The 19,787-nt window shown below is 40.9% G+C and overlaps 2 protein-coding genes across 3 annotated transcripts; one reads left to right on the forward strand and one right to left on the reverse strand.

Moving 5' to 3' along the window:
- Positions 1–2,153: 2,153 nt before the first annotated feature.
- skic8 (SKI8 subunit of superkiller complex) lies at positions 2,154–10,292 on the forward strand. Its single transcript, XM_058407667.1, has 11 exons — positions 2,154–2,215; positions 2,579–2,640; positions 2,788–2,815; positions 4,136–4,241; positions 5,819–5,991; positions 6,318–6,466; positions 6,963–7,056; positions 7,330–7,423; positions 7,595–7,687; positions 7,783–7,861; positions 9,923–10,292. Exons 2-11 carry the CDS (start codon positions 2,629–2,631, stop codon positions 10,010–10,012), a joined length of 918 nt encoding a protein of 305 aa, XP_058263650.1. The 5' UTR covers positions 2,154–2,215; positions 2,579–2,628; the 3' UTR covers positions 10,013–10,292.
- A 138-nt stretch (positions 10,293–10,430) lies between these two features.
- On the reverse strand, positions 10,431–19,786 carry slc25a44a (solute carrier family 25 member 44a). 2 transcript variants are annotated; one of them, XM_058407665.1, is made up of 4 exons: positions 19,536–19,781; positions 17,617–18,308; positions 14,611–14,738; positions 10,431–12,414 (listed from the first exon to the last, which is right to left on the reverse strand). In XM_058407665.1, exons 2-4 carry the CDS (start codon positions 18,248–18,250, stop codon positions 12,223–12,225), a joined length of 954 nt encoding a protein of 317 aa, XP_058263648.1. In that variant the 5' UTR covers positions 18,251–18,308; positions 19,536–19,781; the 3' UTR covers positions 10,431–12,222. The 2 variants fall into 2 exon arrangements, with proteins under 2 accessions (XP_058263648.1, XP_058263649.1); XM_058407666.1 differs by having other exon boundaries at positions 12,239–12,414; positions 14,611–14,733; positions 19,536–19,786.
- Between the last annotated feature and the right edge of the window lies 1 nt (position 19,787).

Raw genomic sequence — 19,787 nt, forward strand, 5'->3', positions numbered from 1 at the left:
GGCTGACCCTGTGCTCTGACCCTCTATCCCTCTCATTATCATCTTCTAAAAGCGATGTAGTGACGTTTTCTGTGTGGAGGAAGGAAGGAGTCGCCAGTGTCAGCACTTTGTAATGCAGGCGCTTTGCAGTTCATCAGTAACATGAGCCTATTTCTTGACTTATTTTTAGTCTGGTGAGGGGACGACTGCTTATAGCTGTTGTAATAACAGGAACTAATTTGTTTTGTTATGTTTAACTCTAATAATGTAACTATAAATGGATCAAATCTGCCCTTGTGTCTTTACTCCTGGTGGTAATATGTATGACTCTCTATATATGCTGCTACTAGCTATTTATTTATCTACTTCAGCCTTCTTTATTTTAGTTTTACTGCATGATACCACGTCCCTGGACATAGCCAGGTATTTGTGTCTCTCAATTTTTCCTTCAGCTAATTTGTACTTGGTCTGCAAAATGAATACATGTAAATTCTGTATGGAAATTCTGGAGTCGGTGTGGGTTCCTTCAAGGACAATTCTCTCTCTCTCTCTCTCTCTCTCTCTCTCTCTCACACACACACACACACACACAGACTCACTCACTTTCTTTTTTTGACTTCCAGAATCTAGGTCAGGTGAGTATTAGAGACAGAGTTGTTAACATGTCTTAGAGAGATTAGTTGTTTCTTTCATGAGGCAGTTTTAAGCCTTTATCACTCGCAGAAATGAAAGGACAGCAATTTATATTCATATTTTAACTCTTTCATGTATAGCATCCACACTTTTCAGTCTCTTTCTAAGAAAATGTGAGATGTACTGTAAAAAACACCTGAAAAATACCTAAGACCATTAGACTGTAGGCATATTCTAATGTTCTCTGTGTCGCTATAGACATTTTCTCAACCTCTATTCTAGATATATTCTTTTAGTCAAAACAATCAATAAAAAATGGACTGTTACAGTACACTTTAAATCTCGAGCTGGTAACCATCTCATATGACATGATATGATATGATGTAATATGATATGATTTATGATATTATATGATATGATCAACCTCAAATTAAGAAGAAGTCTTAAACCAATAGGTAATAATTGATTTAGTGAGCTCTGTTGCGGTCAGGGAAACTTTTCTGCTCCTTGAAGGCAAACACAGAGAGGATGAGGCGGAGCTTCTTCCCGCAGGCCATCCAACCAGAATACCTAGACCTTAACTTTCTGGACATTTTCTCTGGACTTCCTCACACATGTCATTCTACCTCAGCAGATTGTTGCACACACATAACTGCACTACTCTGCACAGGTCACACTTTGTTTTTGCACCGTCAATTTACTGTTTATGTTTACTGTTATACTTGGATATTCATATTTATGTCTTTTATATCTATATATCTATCTCACATGTATATATTGCATTTTAAGGGCAGTGGTAGGTTTCTCGCCATGTCATCATGTGGAAGGCCCGGGTTCGATTCCCAGCCAGTGCCCGACCCCAGCCACTAGATGTAGTGCCGGTCCCAAGCCCGGATAAAATGGGAGGGTTGTGTCAGGAAGGGCATCCGGCGTAAAAACCTGTGCCAAGTTGATGTGCGGACCAGTTGGTTCGCTGTGGCGACCCCTCACACACATAGGGAGCAGCCGAAAGATTTATATATATAATAATGTATATATTGCATTTTCTTATATATTATATATTGTTATATATATATATATATATATTTGTATTTGTATATGCATATCCAATATCCTATATCTCATTGGTTTTTCGTTAATTTATCATATTTTTAAATATTTCTACTAGCTTTCCCAGACAATTATTTATACACACAAACACAGGCTACACATGGCAATAAATAAATGAATAAACAAATATTGCATTAAGAAAGTAGTTTGGAATATAAATGTCCTGTTCTTGTTTATTAATGAATGAATACAACTGAACAGATTTTGAAACATATTTTATTTTTTGCTTCAGTGAGGACAAAGCAACAGAAGTAACTTTATTTTATATATTTAAATTTTTCATTTGAAAAAACAAAAGAAAACAATATTTCTTGGATAAATGTAAATGCACACACGAACGAAGTTTTATTATTATTATTATGTTTAAAAAATATAACCAGGGGTTCATTTTATTCTGTACGTAATAATCCGTGCAAGAACAGTACCTTTATTTTGTCATACCCATAATGCACTGCGGGTAGCTATCATGGCGGCTCACTGATGATCAAAAGCGGTAAGTATCGTTTAAGAAGTGTTTTGTTTTATTTTATTTCTCAGTTCGTGTGTTTTGCTTTGCTTTAACTTTATTTCACATCGTTTAGACTGAACAGTTTTTTGTACAGTGGAGAAACTGAACTCTTTGTTAATTACAGGGAGTATTTGTTAGTATAATGTTAATAAACGCGAGTGCACAGAAGCAGACGGTGCAGACTAGCAGCTAAAGCTCAGTAGCCTTACATTTGTATATGTGTCCTGTGTCCCGTGTCGTGTTCGTGTAGAGTGAGTATAAGGGACAGTAATAAAGCTATGAGGTGTTGGTTAAGTGTCTGAGCTTCACAAGCAGCTTCATTTTGACGCAGTTGTTGTGTTCCTGCAGCAGAGAGACAGATATAAGGCGCAGAAAACATCAACACTCGACGAGAAACTATGAGCACTCAGGTAAGTTAGGATATATTTCTCTCCAGCACTGTCTGTTATTTCATATTAGTCTGGAAAAGTGTACTAACATTGTAATCGATTATTAGTCAGCATAGCTGGCCCTGAATGTGATTTATTGTTTCTTATTTTTATTTCCCCACTGTACAGTACAGCATACTGTTCAAGCAGGAGCATGGTGAGTGTTTGCACTAAATTCACACTGAAACACGTTAAATATTATTTATACTGAAGGATTTGTGATGTGTTTAGTCTTTCGGCTGGTGATTTGGTGTTGTATTTGTGAGAATTTAGAGGTTGGGTGGCGTGCTGACGTCATAGTAAGACGTTAGGCACGTTACAAAATCACATTCTTGTGCACTCTAGACCACTGGCTAGTATAAAAAGTGTGAGTTGTGTGTATACCCCACTCAATTCCAATAAGAATAAGATGATGATGATAGTGATGCAACCGGGGGGGGGCAGTGGTTGCTCAAGTGGTTAAGGCTGTGGGTTGTTGAGGATCCACCAAGCAATTGAGCAAGGCCCTTTACCCTCTCTGCTCCAGGGGCACTGTATCATAGCTGCCTCTGCGCTCTGACCCCAGATTCCTCAGCTGGGATATGCGAAAAAAAAGAATTCCACTGTACTGTAATGTATGTGTGGCGATAATAAAGGCTTCCTGCTCTCAGTTCTTCTAGAATGTTGGACTTCTCTTCATGCACTCAACACTTGTAGTTGAAGAGGGGCGGGGCTACCAGGCTCTGAAATATTTTCAATGTGGCTGATGACACTCCGGTGGACAAGATATCTTCCAAATGTTTTTTAAATTAGCCCATTGTTGTGTGATTTTATTTTTTTCACATTTCTTTAAAACAAGCTGTATTGTGCTAAAACTTGTTGCGTGACATTACATGTGTTTAACGTCATTTGTCATCGACTGGGAAACGACTTACTTGCAGTTAGAAACAAAAAGAAATGTTAGCGTTCCATTTGAGATGATACTATGCTTTGACGTTCATACACACTATGCACAGTGTACATACACCTTGCTCCAGGGCCACTGCATCATCGCTGACCCTGCACTCTGACCCCAAGGATGGGATATGCGAAGGAAGAATGTCACTGTGTAGTAATGTATATGTGACAAATAAATACAACAACTTAACTTACTTACATACATTTTTGGGGTGCAAAAACATTCGATCATGCACCATGTCATAATCATGACCTCCAAACTCGTGCGTGAGACTCCTCTAGTTATCGATCTGTGAGGTGGTGAGTGTTGGAGACTATCAGCATATAAGCTTGAAGCTTTAGAAGCTGCTATTTTGGATGAGGAGGTCAGAGAGCTGGACAGAATGTAGGATTTAAGTGCTGCTGAAATCCGTCCACTGAAAATAGACCAGGATTAAAACAAAAGTCAGTTTCCTCATAAAATATGTATTTGACATACTTAAAGATTACGTATTGATTATATTATATTAATATTTCTGTTTTTCTCTCTGTCTGTCTGTAGCCCATGATGATGCCATATGGACGGCAGCATGGGGGAAAAGTGAGAAGGATGGATCAGAGACCATCATCACTGGCTCTCTGGATGACATGGTGAAAGTGTGGAAATGGTAACGTCCTCATGCTGCATTCTGTTTATATTTCACCTTGTATAAAGATCAAATGTGTATTACATGCTTGTGGACTGCAGGAAGAACACAAGCACAGTTCTCTTGGGGAACCAGGAGAACACTCCAGCACACTGATAACAGGTTCAGAGTTCATCACTGTGAACATGCACAAGATACATCCTCATACACTGCAGTGCATTGTGGGAAAATCCTCAGGAGGCATTTGGTATGCATTTCAACCAACATTGGAATGAAGCACTGGACTCTATAAGTGATTAGAGTGTGGATTTATACATCCAGAAATACTGGCACCCTTATTAAAGACTATAAATATTATAATTATAAAAATGTTTATGGTTAATTGTCATCTCACTAAAATATAAGAACGCTCACATTTTCTGAGTTTTCTGAACAGGAAAGAAGCTCTGTTCTTGTTCAGCAGGGGAATAAATAATCAATTCCCCTAGTCATTCAACACAGGGAGGATTACAGAATAAACATTTTAAGTGAAGCAAAACTGCAGTGAGCCTCATAAATCAGGCACTGGGTGTACAAATTGTTGCCATGAGCCATGAAAGTGTTGAAGTTGCAAAGCTCTCTGAAGCAATGAATGAAAGTCCTTCCAAACACTGGAGGGAAAGAAACGAGAACAAAACACACACTTCCCTGCAGTCAGAAGGAAACTGGAAAAATCCTTATGTAAGACTGAGCTCTTGGGCTGTTTTTCTGAGGCGGTGCATTCATGGCAGAGTGAATGGACTATTTTTCATCAATGACTTGGAGATTCGGTATCAAGAGACATCACTGTGTACTCAACCTACATGGAAGATTTATCTAGTGAGGTTGTGAGGATGGTTAGAAAAGCTAACAGATTTTTTAGGTCACAAAGACACCAAACAAAACACACAACTAAACACATCAATGCAATGCAAACTATTTGGAAGCCTTTTCCGGGAAGCAGCTGGTTCTTCGATCAACAAACACTCAAGCTTGGTTTGGTGTAAAGAGAAGGATGATTATACAGAAAAAAAAGCCCTGATCCTATCTGTTAAGTATGATTGAGGAACTGTGAGGTGGTAGGGCTTTGTTTCTCTTCCAAAGGCTCAGAAAACCTTGTTAATGCATGATGTATGGCATTAAAGACTCCCAGGAAATTTTGAATGTGCAGCCAAGAAGCTATGACTGGCCCATGGAGGGATCTTTCAGCAGGACACTGATCCAAATCCACACAAAAATGGTCTGTTGCCCACAGAATCAAGTCTCTGTTGGAAAATTGGTGGTTTGAGACGGGCTCATGGTCCCTAGGGGATCTGGAATGATGTTGTATTGATGAATGATCTCTGATTCCTGGCTGTGTATTCTTTCATTTCATCCAACATTATAGGAGAACACTCATAACTTGTGTTTATGTTTTCAAAGTGATGGTTCACAAACTTCAAAGTGCCACAGTATCCCTCTAACTATTCCTTCTTAGCCACCTGCTGTTCTACTTTTGCGTTTACCCGAGATAAATAATCTTCATAAGAATTCTACAGTCTTTTACTGACCTGTTCTGTGTTTTTGGCTGCCCTCTGCAGGTCAGATGAGAAACTGGAGCTCCAGTGGACTCTGGAAGGTCACCAGCTGGGCGTGGTGTCTGTGGACATCAGCCACAACGGCGCCATCGCCGCCTCCAGCTCTCTGGATGCTCACATCCGCCTCTGGGACCTGGATTCTGGCAAACAGATTAAATCCATGGATGCAGGACCAGGTGAGGGGGTCAGACAGGATCAGTTGAGTTTGATGTGAAAGTGTGATGGTGAACGTATTTTTATGCTTTAAAGAGTCACAGCATGTCAGTATTTTTTCCTTTAGCTGTCTATGAAAGCAAAAGATCAAAAGTTACTAATTCAGTCTCATCTTTACTGGATTGCTGATGACATGATCTGCTTATTCATATGGTTTCAGAACAACATTTACATATCTATTAATTAAGATTTTGGCCTTAATGATCGGTTTAAAGTAGATTCAAAAACGTTTTAGTTCTTCCATTTCATTCCTTCCATTTCTTTTTGGCTTCTCTCGTTTCCCCTTCAGTCGATGCCTGGACCGTAGCGTTCTCCCCCGACTCAAAATACATAGCCACAGGCAGCCATCTTGGCAAAGTGAACATCTTTGGCGTGGAGAGTGGGAAGAAGGAATACTCCCTGGACACCAGAGGGAAATTCATTCTCAGCATTGCATATGTAAGACTTTCCTCCATTTTATACAAACAAAATGTGTTAATTAAAATAGGTGAAGTATGAAACGTGACCTAATCAAGTACGTCGTACTACCCTGAAGTACACCCATCAATCCCAGCAGAGGATCAGTGCTTCCTTATTGTGTTGGTTTATTAGCGTTAATTATTGTTATGGACATGCTGAGATCACAATGTGCAGCTAAAGTCAACCTTCAGGGATCAAATATATATAACGCATGCTCTTTTATTTTTGTGCATATTTCATGAAACTGGTATTAGGTGATTTATGTAATCAAGCAGCGAGGCTGGCAGGGTAGTCGAGTGGAAATCTGCTTTTAGGAAATAAAATTACTTTCTGCAGCTTTTATTTTTGAAACCATCATGTATCATTGTAGTGAAATTTTACTCCAGATTAAACAGCAGAGTAAATGAAACTTTAAAAAAAAAACCAACTGATGTCTGTGTGATCCTCGTCTCTCTCTGTTCCTGTCTTCTCTCAGAGCCCAGATGGAAAATACTTAGCCAGCGGTGCCATCGATGGAATCATTAATATCTTCGACATTGCAACTGGGAAACTTCTCCACACGCTGGAAGGTAAAATTACACCCCGGTGGAGGGAAGTGTGACAGATGATCACTTGCACTTGCAAACTTTTTTTCCTCAGGAGTAGTTTGCGGCTTTAACGCGTCCAGCTCATTATCATTGTGATCTCGAGACTCCTGCCTTTGGAGCTGCACTTTCTTTTTGTTCCAGTCAATGAGGGTGAAGACAGCATGTCATGCCGATGTGTGAAGATTGGTGACTTCAGCTTGGTTGCAAAAGATATATTTAAATTTTCTCATAAATGTGTGTGTTCTCTATCTGCAGGCCACGCCATGCCCATCCGCTCTCTCACGTTCTCTCCTGACTCTCAGCTTTTAGTCACAGCCTCAGATGATGGCTACATCAAGATTTATGACGTGTAAGTGGAGCTGAGGGATTACAACCTTCTCATAACACACGTTACGCAGAGACACAGACAATATAATGTAACGCCACACTTCTCTGAAATCGTCTGAACTACTGCTTATCAGGGCTGTGTATAATAGTTAATAGTGTGTGAAGCTGATTGAGGGTTGTGTGTGTATTACAGACAGCACGCTAACCTGGCAGGCACTCTGAGTGGACACGCATCTTGGGTGCTCAACGTGGCCTTTTCACCTGACAACACACACTTTGTCTCCAGGTAACCAGCAAAACAATGTGAAGTAAAATAAATAAACCCAACCCTCTGACCTGTATATTGTACTACAGGTAACCTTTTGTCCTTGTTGTCTGCAGCTCATCAGATAAGAGTGTGAAGGTGTGGGAGGCGAGCACCAGGGCGTGTGTCAACACTTTCTTTGACCATCAGGACCAGGTGTGTCTTACATCACCTCTGCTCAGGATCATATCTTTATAGACAGTGAAGAGGATGAATTCTAGTATGATGCTTTTTTTTTATGTGACTGGAGAGATTTCAGGTTTTGAGCAGAGTCGTTTCACTTTCTCACAGACATGTATTATCAGATAAAGCTCCAGTGAATTCAGAGGACCACCATCTTTCACACCATCACTGATGCCCTTACACCATGCAGGGTTCAAGGGAAAAGTGCTGAAACCCTGTTGTTATTGTAGGGTGGTGGTGTTGTTATTGTTGTTATTGTTATTATTATTATTATTATTATTATTTAATTTTCCTATTTTCCCTTACACTGCTAATGCGGTGCAAACCATTAGGTCATGAAACTTTGAGGGATGGTTGTACAACAACAGTGCAGTGTCCCCAGATCGACCACACGGTGGCACTACAGTGAAACAGATGATTGTCACAGACTCGAGTGTCACAAATCTCTAATTTAAAGAACTTCAAGAGCAAAAGTTATTCAGAGATTCTTGATCGGCAAACTGTTCATGTATAAGGTGTAAACGAATATAATACCAAGCACACCAAAATGAACTGGAGGTTATTACTTCTTATAATTCCCCTGACCTGAGGTTATACACTGACCAGGTATAACATTATGACCACCTGCCTAATATTGTGTTGGTCTCCCTTTGGCTGCCAAAATGCAACAAACTGTCATGCACTGTGTATTCTGACAGCTTTCTATCAGAACCTGTATTAACTTCTTCAGCAATTTGAGCAACAGTAGCTCGTCTGTTGGATTGGATCACACGGGCCAGCCTTCTCTCCCCACATACATCAGTGAGCCTTGACCGCCCATGACCCTGTCGCTGGTTCACCACTGTTCCTTCCTCGGATCACTTTTTATAGATACTGACCACTGCAGACCGGGAACACCCCACAAGAGCTGCAGTTTTGGAGATGCTCTGATCCAGTGGTCTAGCCATCACAATTTGGTCCTTCATCAAACTCACTCAATTCCTTACACTTGCCCATTTTTCCTGCTTCTAACACATCAACTTTGAGGACAAAATGTTCACTTGCTGCCTAATATATCCCACCCACTAACAGGTGCCATGATGAGGAGATAATCAGTGTTATTCACTTCACCGCTCACTGATCATAATGTTATGCCTGATCGGTGTAGCAGTTTCTGCATAGCACCACCAACTGGCCATACATAGATGTTTTTTAAATTGCCAAATATATCTAGTACAATTTTCCTAAAATCATGTTCTTTTTAGACTCGAGGCATACCAGGTCGACGATAATCAGTTTCCAAGTTCAACTGAGCACTGTTAGGAGCACTTTCTTTTGTTCCATGTCCAGTTTCAGTGCTTACACACTTGCTAAATACCACGTAATACCTTATTACACATACACCTAAAGTTCTTAATATGCTAGAACCATGATAATTGCTGCTAAAAGCTACATTTTATTATTATTATTATTATGGATTTTTATTTCTCTGAGAAGCTCATGGAGCTATAAGTCAGTTCAGGTACTGCAGGTGGTTTAATGATCTGTCATCTGAAGTCAGTATCTATTACACCAGTGACTCGAGAACGCGTCAGTTTGTTGAGCGTGAAAACACAGTTTATTTGTAGAACTTTATATAGTTATATTATACAGTTTCATGTAGCAGCTTCACAAAAATCAGGATGTCGATTTTCTCTTGGCAACAAACACGTCCCTGAGATGAACCCGGAAAAAAAACCCGGATTCAAACAGGACAGCGGAGAGTGAGATTGGCGTGTACAGATAGAAAGTGTGCTGAAATGAGTGCTGAGATGAACACAGGACAGCAACAGTAAAATCTACAGTATCCATGTGAGAGAGTTTACATAATAATGGTGGGACAGTGTGACGTCCGTGTATTTTATTATAAAATCCCATATAACCTGAGGTTTAATTGTCTCTGTACATGACCGGTGTGCTTGTGTTTCTGAAACTTTGCATGTATCTAGTAAAATCTGCAGCACCAACACACACCTTCATTTAAGTTTTATTCTCCTCCCTTGGGTGTGTTTGTAGGTATGGAGCGTGAAGTACAACAGCACCGGCTCAAAGATCGTTTCAGCTGGAGATGACAGAGCCATCCACATATACGACTGTCCCATGTGAAGCACGCTCCACCATTCCTACACCTGACAGGAGACAAGATCGAGAACTTTTAATAGACTCAGACTCTCTTGGTCCAAAGAGCTTCAGAGTCGCTGCTGATACAAGCTTTCCTCCAACAGGTTTAAATGCTGGGATATTAAATAAAACCTTCAACCTGCTTCTGTAATTCTCACACACACACACAGGTAATGATGTGACCTTGAGCTTTGATTTGATTTGCATTTTTACATTATTGTCTCCTGCAACATTCTCCAGCTAATAAAATACTTTTTTTTTTTTATAAACTCTTCTGTTTAGGAGTCGACTGTTTATAGAGTTTAGTGTTAGTTGTCTTTGCACCTCGACAACTCGGTAGTGTCTCTCTCATGCCCTCTGCTGAGCTTTAACACACATGCTGTCCAGTGCAGAACTGAAGCCTGTTTTCCTGTAAGCGCATTATATTTTCTTTGTCTCCCACATGCAGGTCTGTTTAGCTCGTGCGAGAAGAACTGCAGTGTAAACATGTGTTTTAAATGTGAACAATCACACAGTCATTATAGACACTGTGACCGTGCTCTCTCTCTCTCTCTCTCTTCCTGTCTGTCTGTCTCTCTTTGTCTCTGTCACACACTGTGTCTGTCTCTCTCTCTTGTTCTCTCTGTCGGTCATTCTGTCTGTCTCTCGTTCTCTCTCTTTTGTTCTCTCTGTGTATCTCTCCCTTTTGTCTCCTTTCAAAACAGCAGGATTTTGAGAATTTTTCCACCTCAGTGTAAATTTGCAGTGTATAAAAATTAAGTGGAAAAACAAACACATTGCATGGCAATCTTTTCCTGCTTTTCCACACTTAGAAAAACATTCCAGATCCATCAGACTGTAAGGGCGTCTCCTGAGCATGATCCACTTCAGGTCAAACCACAGGGTTCAGATGAGGGTTATGACAATTTCAAAAAAACAATCTTCTGGTAAAGTCATTCCTGTGTGGATCTGGATATATGCTCGGAGTGACTGACATGCTGAAATTGCTTTTCATCTTCACCTTATTCGCAGATACTTGACAATTCTGCACGTTGGCTGGTATTTGTAGCTTTTTATGATTCCCTGCAATTCTGGCTTAGGAAAAGCAGCACTAAAGCCTTTATGCTGCCACCGCCACCACCACCATGCTTCACTGCGAGGATTTACATAACACACTGTTCCATAGCACAAGACGTTTGTGGGAATAAGCCACTGTTTGTTTAATCTCTCTCACACACAGATGGAGGCTGATACACTTAAGCACCATACATCTGACACATTATCTGACCTACAGAAAGGCCTGAGGATGTTTACAAAATAAGTCGAAAACTTTGGCCACACCCACAACATTTTTTAACCTACAATACGAGGTGTATTGGGGGGAAGAAAGTTCATTGTGAGCAGATAACACAGAAAAGAGTAAAGATTGTGTAACGGTAACGGTTTCACCACGTACTCATCTATACATACATTCACGACTCCCACACAGTGCCAGCCGTCTCCTTCAGATGACGACCAGAGCGATTAAAAAAAAGGTCACATATATCTCAAGGATTACATGGCACTACAAATCACACATTCCCAACGCACACCTTTATATTTCACTGAGAAACCGTATTCACATAAAAATAAAGATAAAGAACACGCTTGAGGTGTAAATACTGTAGAAAATTTCTTCTGAAAATGAAAGCAGTTGACCGGGTTCCGAGTTCAGCTTGATATAGATGTTACAGCGTGAATGCTCATATCTTCTGATCGATCTGAGCCCACATTTGCATTTTGTAATACGAGTCAGATCTGATAAGCAGTCATTCGTTCTAACTTTACATACAATTCATGCTACAAAGGTATCTCTGGCAGAAGCTGGAACTTTCATCTCATTTATAAAGCTGTGCCTGCTTTACACACAGACAAGGCCTAACTCAGCTTATAATATTACAAAACTCTCCCATGTGTGTGCTTGATATGTGCCGTTTCTTGGCGGTTTTGGCAGCTCATAAACACTTTCCTGAAGTTTTGTGTAATCTTTTACAAAAAATACTGTACATACTATACTGACTGGTCCGCTTCCCTAAATCCCACCTGTACTGCGTAACTCACACATCTGTCAAGTGTTAAAATATCAAAAAGGCAAGGTTAAAAAGGCCCACACTGAGAGGGTCAGCCGTGTGAGTGCATGTGTGTGTGTGTGTGTGTCCTGAGCCGCCCCTTGCTTTTCACCAGTGTCTGGTGTGGACCAGCTCAGGCCGCAGGCTCAGCCTCTTCAGCGTCTCGTAGCCGATGACGATGAGGATGGAGGTGGGCAAGGAGGAGATAATGCGAGCAGAGAGACCCTTGGTCAGGCCCCACATGCCCTCCTCGGCAATGAGCTGCTTAAACGTTCCAATCACTGACGAACGGCCTTCCACCTTGAGGAGGGGGGGAAGAGACAATTAATAGAGACACCCTAAACCAGGTGACAACATGTGGTATAACTTTTCTGGGCATAATTCTAAAAGATTTGCTTGGTACAACAACAGAAAGCACCACCACCGCATTGAAGCATGGTGGTGGTAGCATCATACTATGGAGCTGCTGGTCTTTAGCTGAGACTGGGACTGTAGACAAGACAGACCTCACATTCACAACCTGCAGGCTGTTAATCAGCTAATGAGAGAAATTTCAATTTCAAGCACAATAATGACCCGAAACAGCAAAGGAATGGCATTTAAAAAGGTGATAAGTGTTGTGGAACGGTTTAGTCAGAACTTTTATCTAAAGCCTAACAAAAACCTGTGGAAAGATCTGAAGAGAGCGGTGTACAGGTGATCCACACAGACTTTTCACCTCCACTGAAGAAAGTCAGAATGATGAACCTCTAAGTAAATAAATGCAGAATAACTGATTACTGAGACTCTCAGGGTGCAAAGTGTTGCTGGACTGCTGCTTTGCTTGTTGTGAGTCGAGACAAAAAGACTAGCTTTAAAATGGAAGGCACATCCTGGCAATGTCAGAAAGCTGGGTGACTCGGAGAGAAGTAAACAGAAAAGAGGGAACTACAGGACAAAGAAAAAATCCTCCTACTCGAGTTAATCAGTAATATTTCTAACCCAAACTATTCCACTGTGTGACAATAGAAACACAAGAACTGAAACTTGCTGATGCTCCACGTGTTGCTGTAAAGAGGATGATTTGCACGTTCTAAATAAAGACAGCTCATATGATGCGCACATTTGAACAAAAACAATATCTTCACTGCTCCTACAGCTCAGGCCAAAAGTTTACATCCAGCTAGACTCATAACTCCACATTCCACTGTGTTCATTCAGTTATTGTCGTTCTTTCGGCAGCTCCCTGTTTGGGGTCGCCACAGCAGATCATTTGGTTTCGCATTTTTGATTTGTCACAGGTTTTACGCTGGACTGACGCAACCCTCCTATTTAACCCGGGCTTGGGACCGGCACTTAGAGTTAACTCTTCAGCGGCTGGGTTAGCTCCCTGCCCGGGAATCGAACCCGGGCCAGGGCAATGAGAGCCTGGAATCCTGCCACTGGACCACCAGGAGGCTATTGTGTTCATTCAGTGTTTATGCATTTATTTTACTTCTATAAAATAACTAGCTATTATTTGCTAGATGAGATTTTCAAAAGTTCAGTTTGTGTCGCTGCATCGCTTTAACTCCTTGAGCTTGAGTTACACTCTTTCAGAAGTTTCTCACACAATACTGGAATGTTCTGTTCATTCCTCCTGACAGACCTGATGTAACTCAGGCAGGTTTGTGTGTCGCTCAAACACGCTTTCAGTTCACAAAAGATTCAGGTCAGTGCTTTGTTATGCTCGATTCAATACTTTCACTTTGTTCTGTTTAAACCATTTAAATCAAAATAACTCAGCTACTTGGATTTCCCCCAAGTGAAAGAAGGCACTGGCTTTTAATAATAAATACAGCACTCCTAATGCAACCCCTAATTAACTCCTAATGATGACAACTGGACAATCAGAAGCTTTGAAACGTCATTACATCAATTTCTGGAATCTTCCACAGTTTAAAGAGTCAGTCAGCTTGGTAATATAAACATATATATTGAATTAAAGCTGAAATAAATCAGCCTCTTATCGATTATTTTAAAATGTCCCCTGATGTGAATGAAGCAGACGCAGAAAATGCACAGAACATGATATATGGAAAAGCTGAACGTCTTTAGTCTTGTTGCAGGTAAATGTTTGGCCTCGGGTCAATCTAACCCGTCTTGCTAGCTGGATTCGTTATTAGAGTAACAAAGCTGAAAAAGATACAGATAAAGCGAGACGTCACGTTGTGAAAGCACTGGTAAATCCAACCAAAATAGTCAAGTTGTTATTTTTAGTTCCAATGCAGTGATAAAATACAGGCAAGGAATTCTCCTGGTGGATTAATCACTAACAGGAGTCACACACTTTGTCCTCCATGGTTGTTTTTCTCACCTGACCCTCAAATTCGGACCAGACTCGCTGTGAGGCATCACTCACTGAAAAGTTAATCTGTTTGTTTATAATTTTAAAAATCCACTCTTCGTCTGCTTTATGATGAGGTTTTAAAAATCTCTCAGTCAAGCAAGGTTTACTCAGTCAGCCGGTGTGTTTACCTGCACTCTGGCTCTCACTACATCCATGGGGTTGGTGAGGGTGGAGGCGGTGGCAGCAGCCATCGGCCCAGCCACAGCCTGCAGGAGGAGGTGAGGGCAGTTGGATGGAGCCAGTCGAGACAGCTGCTCTGTTTCAGCACACAACACACTGCATTAGACAATTATTATTTTTTTGCAAGTCTACAAAACTCAAAATCTGTGATACTCATGAACCGGCAGTGACGTGTTAAAGCATGATAACCAGATCACTTGGTATGTTTCTAGTATGTACACCTCTCCAAATCATTGAATTCAGGTGTTCCAATCACTTCTACGGTGTATAAAATCAAGCACCTAGGCATGCAGACTGCTTCTCCGAACATTTGTGAAAGAATGGGTCACTCTCAGGAGCTCAGTGAATTCAAGCATTGTACCATGATAGGTTGTCACCTGTGCAATAAATCCATTAGTGAAATTTCCTCACTACTAAATATTCCATGGTCAACTGTAGTGATATTATAACAAAGTGGAAGCGGAACAACAGCAACTCAGCCACAAAGTGGTAGACCACGTAAAATCACAGAGCAGGTTCAGCACATGCTGAGACACACAGTATACAGAAGTCAGCAACTTTCTGCAGAGTCAATAGCTACAGACCTCCAAACTTCGTGTGGCCTTTAGATTAGCTCAAGAACAGTGCGTAGAGATCTTTATGGAATGGGTTTTCATGGCTGAGCAGCTGTATCCAAGCCTTACATCACCAAGTGCAATGAAAAGTGTCGGATGCAGTGGTGTAAAGCACGCCGCCACTGGACTCTAGAGCAGTGGAGACGCGTTCTCTGGAGTGACAAATCACGCTTCTCTGTCTGGCAATCCGATGGGTTTGGCAGTTGCCAGGAGAACGGTACTTGCTTGACTGCATTGTGCCAAGTGTAAAATTTGGTGGAGGGGGGATTATGGTGTGGGGTTGTTTTTCAGGGTTTTGGCTTTGCCCCTTAGTTCCAGTAAAAGGAACTCTGAATGCTTCAGCATACCAAGACATTTTGGACAATTTCATGCATCCAACCTTGTGGGAACAGTTTGGGGATGATCCCTCCCTGTTCCAACATGACTGTACACCAGTGCACAAAGCAAGGTCCATAAAGACAGAGTTTATGTGAGTTTGGTGTGGAGGAACTTGACTGGCCTGCACAGAGTCCTGACCTCAACCCCACAGAACACCTTTGGGATGAATTTGAGTTGAATACTGTGAGTAAACTGCAAAGGGCGGACCAACTCCATATTAAACCCTACAGATTAAAAATGGGATGTCATTAAATTTCATGTGCATGGAAAGCAGACGTCCAAAAACTTTTATATATAGGCAATATAGTGTATCTAGTACACAGTTATAAAAGCACACAGTTATCACTACCAGGGGGCTTATCCTCACCATCGTAACCCCTGGCTTGCTCGTTAGGGATAAATTTATACATTTATACATATGTATCCTAATTGATATGTTTCTGTAAAGCTACTTAGGGACAATGTCAATTGTTAAAAGTGCAATACAAATAAAAATGAAGTGAATTCACTGACTGTATAAACACATATGATGTAGTGATGTCAAAGAATGAGATAATGATTTAAATACTCTTCTGTGTCATTAAATGTTTTCTCACTCAGCATCGGCGCTCTTTTCCTTCTTCTTCTTTTAGCCCTGCCCCTTTTCCTCTACATAAACAAATCTGTGAGAGTTGAGCCCATGAAGTGTCCAACATTCCACACTGTGGTTTTTCAGGTTGAATAAGTAAATCATTCGGGTATTTGAACTGCATTTCTTCTTCTTGCTGCTGGAGTAATCAGTGGTGTGGAAAAGTGTGTGTGTGTGTGTGATTTGGATGTTTGCCACCTTGGATCTAGTTGTCTGTTTGCACAAAGCTGCACACATACACTTTATGTGAATATGTTCATTTGACCTTTAGCCCTTAGTTCTGTGTCTTTATGGAACATAAGTGTTTTGGAGTGTTTTTTTCACTGTGTATTGCATCAATTAGATATGAGATTGATGCTAAAAGCTCCTTGACTTGACTTAAATAGTGTGTTTCTAAGAAAAAGGGCAATAACGACTGTACCAAGGCCTGTACTATTAAACTATACAACTACTGAGAGGATTACAAATTTCTCCCTGGTGTAGGTTCTGGATCTGGTTTAACGGGATAAAACATAAAGTCACAGGAGCTTTACATGTTTGGGAAAGGTCAGTCAGTCACATGAAGCTCCGAGGACAAAAAAAATTAGTCATGCTCGTTCACACAGGAGTGTAACACCATGGGAGCGAACTGGCTCGGGTTCATACTGGTCAATGCTGCAATGGTCAAACGACTAATTAACTAAGAAGTCCTTCAGGAGCTGAAAGGATTAATTAAATTCTCAGGTGGCATTAATAAAAGCCTTATGATCCCTCGACTCCTGATCTAGCATAAGGATAAAGCAGTCACTTGGAGATGAATGAATGACTGAAGACAAATTAATGATTGATATGCGGTATAATGTTCCTATGTGGTCTAAAACACACTGTAATCTCCAACAGAAGCTGATGGTTTTGTTTGCCTGTTCAGGTTCAGTTTTTCTGTTTCAGCAGTTAAAACCCAAAGCACACAGGAATAATTACAGTAAACACACCAGAACATGGCCACTCCCTGCAGAAAAAGAAGTTTTCCTCATTTTTGGTGTTTTCATGTATGAATGCTGCTCTGTAAATGAGTGCCATCTCAGTGTGTGAGAATCAACTGGATTACACAACTATTATCAAAATACCGAACCAAAACAAACAAGCAGAGGATTCTGTCTCAACATGTACACTCGAGGAAACTTTACCGCTTCTGGGTTATTAAAGATTATTATATATATATATATATATATATATATATATATATATATATATATATATATATATATATATATATATATATATATATATCTCAGTGTGTTGTGTAATCATGAAAACACAAAGTATGGCCATGAGGACAGTAAGAATAAGAGCACCTGCATAAAAGTGATAGAAAGGCCACCACACAGCGCTGTTAGGAATGTAGGTAAGAAGAGACGCCACATAGCCACGATAAAAACCCCGAAAACCATCCGCAGCGAAAATCTGCACGGTAATGTCCCGGGTCTGGCCAAACGTCACCCTGTGCTTAGATGTGGCCACGGCCATCTTGGGCTTGAACTTAAAGCGTGTGAGATGTTCCCCCTGGCCTTGCATCATGAGCTGCTGGGAGACCACGTCGATGGGAACGGTAATGCTCTGAGCCACCAGCGAGGCAGAGCCACCAGCCACCAGCGACTTGACGGTGTTATTGGAGGAATACTGAGAGACGTATTTCCTAACCAGCTCATAGGTGGTAATGTAGGCTTGACCTGAGATCAGCGTGAAAGTGTTAATCATGAAGCCCCGGTACAGTCCACGTACACCTTCAGCTTTAAGGATCTTACAGAAGGCGTCAAAAGTGCCTTTATAAAGCGACTTTCCCTTCTGGACCTGCAGCCGGGTTCGGATCAGGGTGAAGGGGTAGACGGTGGCACGTGTGGTTAATGTCATGAACACGCCGAGGGAGTAGAACTTCCTCTTGTCCAGGTCTTCCCATTCGATGATCCGGATGTTCCGTTTCTGCTGCATACTTCCAGTTGATGGCAATCTTCATGAGACAGGCCCCGCACCGCACCAGCCCAGTAACCTACACAGCCACAAGGAACAGTAACACATCAGATTAACACACATCAGCATGTCAGAGTAATGAACATCAGCACATCATACCTGAATACATCCATTTAGCCCATTGTGGCAGATAAGACTCCGTAAAAACAAGTGAACAGATGTGTTGAGTTCAGCGTGTATGTTGTTAGAGCTTTCTCTGGTGTCTATAGATCAAAGGTCTAGAAATTATGTTTGCATATAATGAGAGTTAGGTACATTTCACAGACCATCAGCATGTTCAAAGGGCAACTAACTCCCTTTAGATACACAATATGGTTAGAAGAATGTGGACACCTGACCATAACACCCACATGTCGGCCTTCAGCAAACTCTTACCACAAAGCTGAAAGCACACAATTGTCTAGAATGTTTTTGTTGTCGCTTTATGATTTCTCTTTACTAGAACTAAGAGACTCAAACCCTGTTCCAGCATGACAATGCCCCATGAAGACATGGTGTAGAGGTTAAGGTTGGAGTGGAAGAACTGGAGTGTCCTGCACAGAGCCCTGACTCTGACTCAACCCCACTGAACAGGGAACACCGACTGCACACCAGACCTCCTCACTCTTACAACATCAGTGTCTGATCTCCCTAATGCTCTCATAGCTAAATGACCACAAATCTGTACAACATCTAGTGGAAACCCTTCCTAGAAAAGTGGACCTCATTATAACAGCGAACAGGAAATAAATCTGAAATGAGATGGTCAACATGCAGGGATGAATATAACCGTCAGGTGTCCATATACATCTGGCCATATTATGTATCTGCTACCTTTCTTGCATACACACAAAACAAACAAATGTTTTAACAGCTACACATACATCATGTTACAAATATGTTTTGTGACAAATTAAATGAATTGAAATACTAAAGCATGACCGTAAGAACTGATCATGAAACATGGGGTGGACCTGTATGACCTCCTCCATAATGAGGCTGTACAGAAGACAGTCCTCTAACCCTTCATCCATCATCTTCACCTTTTTTATTTAGCCATTCTGACATTTATATCCATAATCCTTTTACTTGCTAGTGAATTATTACTAATAATAATAATAACTAATAATAATAATATTATTACATGTATTATTACATGAGTACGTGTCAGTAATGTCATTAAAAGCCGAACTCCAGCGGTGTCTTCTGCATTAGGAACCTGATGACAGTCTATTTGACCTCTCTCTTGAACACAACATTAACTTACCAGCTTAGCTTGCCATCATTTCCGGCTCCCATAAACCTAACTACTGCATCCTACAATCACATCATGATTAAAAAAATTCACATCAGTATTATATTTTCACACGATTTATAATCTTTTCGGAACCTTATCGACGACTAGCCGCCTCCATGTTTTTAAAAAGGCATGCCGTTAAAGGCTTCCGAAGCGCATATTTTCCTCCTTTCTACTTCCGTCGCTCTCCCTTACGCCATGACATGAAGGAGGGAGGGGCGT

Source organism: Hemibagrus wyckioides, linkage group LG14, assembly GCF_019097595.1.
Source record: "Hemibagrus wyckioides isolate EC202008001 linkage group LG14, SWU_Hwy_1.0, whole genome shotgun sequence".
Classification (NCBI taxonomy): domain Eukaryota; kingdom Metazoa; phylum Chordata; class Actinopteri; order Siluriformes; family Bagridae; genus Hemibagrus; species Hemibagrus wyckioides.